Source organism: Bactrocera latifrons, unplaced genomic scaffold (genome assembly GCF_001853355.1).
Source record: "Bactrocera latifrons isolate USDA-ARS-PBARC rearing strain unplaced genomic scaffold, ASM185335v1 scaffold_179, whole genome shotgun sequence".
NCBI lineage: Eukaryota > Metazoa > Arthropoda > Insecta > Diptera > Tephritidae > Bactrocera > Bactrocera latifrons.
Genome location: NW_017535285.1, coordinates 289,929 through 295,011, shown reverse-complemented (window position 1 = coordinate 295,011; position 5,083 = coordinate 289,929). Strand labels below are relative to the sequence as shown.

At 33.2% G+C, this 5,083-nt stretch overlaps 1 protein-coding gene across 1 annotated transcript; it reads right to left on the bottom strand.

Moving 5' to 3' along the window:
• Positions 1-176: 176 nt before the first annotated feature.
• Positions 177-2,951, bottom strand: LOC108967142 (testin). Its single transcript, XM_018930391.1, has 3 exons — positions 2,375-2,951; positions 1,006-2,157; positions 177-924 (listed from the first exon to the last, which is right to left on the bottom strand). Exons 1-3 carry the CDS (start codon positions 2,670-2,672, stop codon positions 326-328), a joined length of 2,049 nt encoding a protein of 682 aa, XP_018785936.1. The 5' UTR covers positions 2,673-2,951; the 3' UTR covers positions 177-325.
• Positions 2,952-5,083: the final 2,132 nt, after the last annotated feature.

The following is a 5,083-nucleotide window of genomic DNA, read 5'->3' as shown; positions in this document are numbered from 1 at the left end:
TTAAAAACAAAATTTAAAAAAACTTAAAAACAATATTAAAAAGAAAACAATAAATAAAAACTTTAAAACAAAATAAAGACTTCATTGAAACACGCAACATTTAAGCTGACAGTAAAAATTGTGTATATGTATATTTCGTGGCACTTTAAATAAATGTGCATATAAAAACTGGCGTACTTATAAAAAATACAATATGGAAAAATATTTATATGTATGAATGTTTGTATATAATACATTTTAAATAGGAATTGTAATTGTTCGTCATGTACTCAATACTTCTTTCGTAGTTAAATGCTAAGTTGTATAAATATATATGCCTGTATGCTTATATAATACTTCGCACGCATGTAGGGCTACAAAAAGGCATTTTCTGTTTTACGCAAAAACGTCCACCAATTAGTGATTTGCCACAATCGACACCAGCACAAATGAAGCAGACACTGTGCCAATGTACATCACCCCAAGCGACGCCCTGATCTGTGGGCTCGATTTGACGATTGCAACGTTGACAAGTGGCCGCAAAGAATTCATTGTAACATTTCAAACATAACGGCATGTTGGTCTTCTCATCGGGTATATATTGTTGACCGGCTAACGGTGTATCGCAATGATAACAACAAAAATGTTTAATATGAAAGGTGGCACCTTCGGCAGCTGTATACTCCTTGGTGAATATTAATTCGTCACAAGCTTTGCAACGCGGTATCTTCAAATTAATAGCTAAATCACGACCACAATATACTTGACCGCCGTGAAAGAAATACACCAGATCCGCTAATAATTCACGGCACGTGTAACATTTGAAACATTCCGGGTGCCAGGCTATTTCCTTGCCAGCGCGTTCGGCTTTCACAGCTACTTCCCCTAATGGTATAGGTTTGGCGCAGTCACGGCAATTCACCATTGGCGCTGGTGGTAGTGGTTCTGAAATTATATGACATTACATAACTATGTGTTTTATCATTATATTATAATAGTAAAATTTTTGTAAACAATAAATAAAACCTTTATTTGTCAGCCGCATTTGTTGGAAGGCACTTGGCAAGCCAGCACCAGTCAGCAAGTCAGCGCCACCCACCGGTGTTGAGGCTTTCGAACCAAAACCAGAATCGTTGCTACTGGAACCACTAAGTCCGCATTTGCCCAAGCCATTCTCCGAAGGACTTGTGTACATTATGGCCGCGCTGTTTGGCAATTGCGTTACAAAAGCGCTCAACTCTTCTGCTACTGGTTTGTTTACTAGCAATTCTTCTCGTAGCGATTGTATGGGTGCCAAAACGCGACATTCATCAAATTTGATATCGTTTTGTTTGAGTGTATCGTAGAGTGCATCATAAAATGGACTGTTCAATAAGGCACTTTGCACGGCTTTAACATTCACACCAATATCTTTGAGCTTCTGTTTTGTAGCTGGACCCAAAATGGAGGCATTCATAAAATCTGGCAACATTTGTGCTTGTGAAATGATAACGCCTTGACTTRTGGGTAAACCCATACTTTTGTTCTCTAAAGCCTGCTTGAGCGGTTCGGCATGTAGGATTTGTGCAAATACGGTATCACGCTCATAATCGACATTTACCGGCAGGCCACAATTATTTGCCAAATTACATAAGGTGCCGAATTTCAGCTTGCGTGCTGGTGTTTCTTGACGCATTTGTGCACTAAAACGCACATTTGCAGCATTTTTGACCGGTAACGGGGAGTGAAAGGATAAATCATTTGTATCGTTAATTAAGGCAGCATTAAATGGTATTTGTTGCATATGCATTGGCATATTGTAAGCGTCAATACCGGTTAGCATATGCTGTTGGTCATGTTGTTGTTGTGGTGTTATATACTCAACAAAACCAATACCCATGTTGCCAATGCGTACGACAACACCCTGCCCAACGCAATTCTCACGTATCTTTACAACATATTGTTGTAGTTGGGCGGCTTCGGCATCGGTTAGATTGTCGCACAGTGCGGCGTTCAAATCATGTGGCGGTACTTGGAATTCTAATTGTTGTTTACGCTTTTGTGCCGCATCACTGCCCGCAATTGGCACCTTGGCGGCGCCCAATTTCTCCATATAGTCGGAAACAACATCTGGCATTGTGTTCGGTGGCACCCAGTCGACTTGAACGGGTTGACTGGCGAGCGCTTTAATTTTAATGACTGTGTGGGAAATAGAAAATAATTATGAGATCATCATTGACATTGTGTGCAAGGTATCAATGGGATGTATAAATATTAAAATATAATCATCTTAGGCGCTACAGTGGTAATAAAAAAGTCATGAGCGTTTTTAGAAATAAAATACATCTTTAAMTTTACATGCCAGCACAAAAAAAAAATGTGTAAAAGAATAAAGTAAACGTGTTTGCATACTTACAAGCTGGTTTTGAACATATTTGTCCCAAAATCTCAAACTGTGCCCACGATGATAAATCGTCATCCACACATTTGTGTTGATCTTTGCGACACTTACAATTGCGACATACTTTACGCCAAAAATGTAAATCCAAGCCAGGACACTTGTCACCGCATTCACCGCAGGGTGCACCAGCGCCGACTTCGTGACTCAGCTTGGTGGCGCGTTGTAAATTTTCACGTCGACTCTCCAATTTAGAAAGCCATTCTGGCGCCACTGGCTCCTCCACACAATTCTCACTATTGCCGCGTACATTCATAATAAAACTGCTGGATTGTTAATGGTGGTGTAGGCGTATCCTTAAAAATTTGTGATTTCACGTTTTGTTGTTAGAATTTTTTTTTTATATGTATATATCGCTATGAGGTCATAAATTGTACATAGTAAATATTAAATTAAACAAGGCACAAATTGTTTATACTCTATGTCTTTCGAATTGGCAATAATTATTTTTTCGCGATTTTTTACTAATAATAGCTGCCAAACTTGAATTCTGCTTAAAATTATATGTACAACAAACAACTTGCAATTAACATCTYTAAACAGCTGGAAGAGCTGTCAAATAATATTTTTGATGCAGGACTGCCAACATCACTGAAAATCAAACTGCAAATAATATGGTGGGAAACTGGAGGATATGTCAGTGATGTTAACATAACAAAATCCGTTATTATCAGGTTCCCTGTCCCCATACAAAAATTGCTGTAGGCGTTTTTAGAGGTTATCGATGAATTTTTGRACTATCCCAMACATTTTGACAGCGATATAACGGTAACAAAAAATTTTTATCAGCTATGATACACGAAGGAGTCACTACGAAGTTGAATTGCATACGCTCAATGTACCATCAGTGATACATTTWATAAACTTATTTCAAATCAACCAAAAATCTGTTCATATATGATACATGGACGCTGTACASATGGTACAGGAAAATAATTTTGTATCACATGTGCTACATTAGACAGGGAACCTGTTATTATATATTTGATATTAAATTACTTATTATGCAGTAATGTCTTAAAACTTATTGCTTTAACCTCTAATTAAACATCTTCAAAATGTTTATTATCACTTACTTACAGTCCATTAAAATATCTACACAAACAACACTTTCAATATATTTTTTGTATTTATTAATGCGTATCTTTTTATACTTTATTGTATGCCATTTATTTATTTATTTTCATTTGAATGGTAATATTTATTATTAATTGCACAGAGCAGCACATTTTCAAAGAAGTAATCGCCAWTCGACGAGGGGGATCCATTATAAACACCATCCGAAAAGATAAAACACACAAGACTTATGCCAGCAGCGTTACGCTGCGTATGCTACATACATATGTGCAGAAATTTCTCATTTTTTTTGTTATTATATACTGACTCCTGCAATTATTGTAAGTAATATTTAGTTTTTTTTTTTCTCATTTTTCCTTCAATCGATATAGCGATTTTAAGTATTGTTATTATTTTCCATTCTATAAATGTATGTGTATATGTATATGTATAACTTTTATTCATATATTTCAAGATCGATTTAACGAATGCTTGATTTACTTTTATGTACTTTATCAGCATGTTATGTTTTAATTGTGTTACAATAATATATATTTTTTCTTATTTTTTATTTTTGCTCGTAAGTATAATATTAATTAATAACTTTATGATTTATTAAGATTTAGTTACAAATTATATGTATTGTATAAGTATATTATTAAATGTGTAGATGCGTGTGTATTTTTAATTGTTTCCAACAATATTTGCATTCATTAGCAATTATAAAAGTAATCATCATTCTTTTTCAATTCTACATTTGCTTTCCTAAAAAAAAATCATTAATTATAAAGTTGTAGAATACAAAATAGGTTTGGTTTTCCTTTTAAACACATAAGAACTTTTGTTTATTGGTGAAACTGGTAATTTCAAATGTTTAATGTATGCAAATTAACTAAAAATCATATTATGTTGAATTTTTAATTTCAATATTAAAGAGAATTGTAATAAACATTTTTTAGCACAGATTCGTAATTGCAAAGTTTAAATTGGCATTTTCATTGATTTTGAAATATTGTAAATATATGTAGATTCCACATTTTATTGATCTAATATGTTTGAATTTTCGCTGTTTTTAAGAAATGAGTTAATATTAAAAAAAAAAAAACACACACACAAGTTTTCAATGCCTTTTGGTTATTAGGGTGCGCTAAAATTGTCTGAGTTTTCAGTTTTAAGTTTTTTTTTTTGTTTTTGTTAATGAAATTATTAAAATAACAATTTTCACAATACTATTTTCACATACTACTTTTAAATTCAGATTTGTGTTTAGAAATAAAAAAGTAAATTAAAGAAAACGGGCCTTTGCGAAAATTAGTCAATTTTTAAATTTACATTTTTCGTAACACATATTACAAGAGAAAATTACACGAATTACGAAAAATAAAGATTATAAAACTTGAAAACAAAAATATAGAAAATGAAAAAATATTCAAAAAAATATTAAATTAATGTATTTTTAACAATATTAAATATTAAAAAACTGCAAAAAATAAAGAAAATCAAAAATAAAATAAAAATAGTATAACAACTGTCTCTTATACACATCTAGATGTGTATAAGAGACAGGTATGTACGTATGGCGTTTTTCACCACAGCTGGTACGCCTTGGAT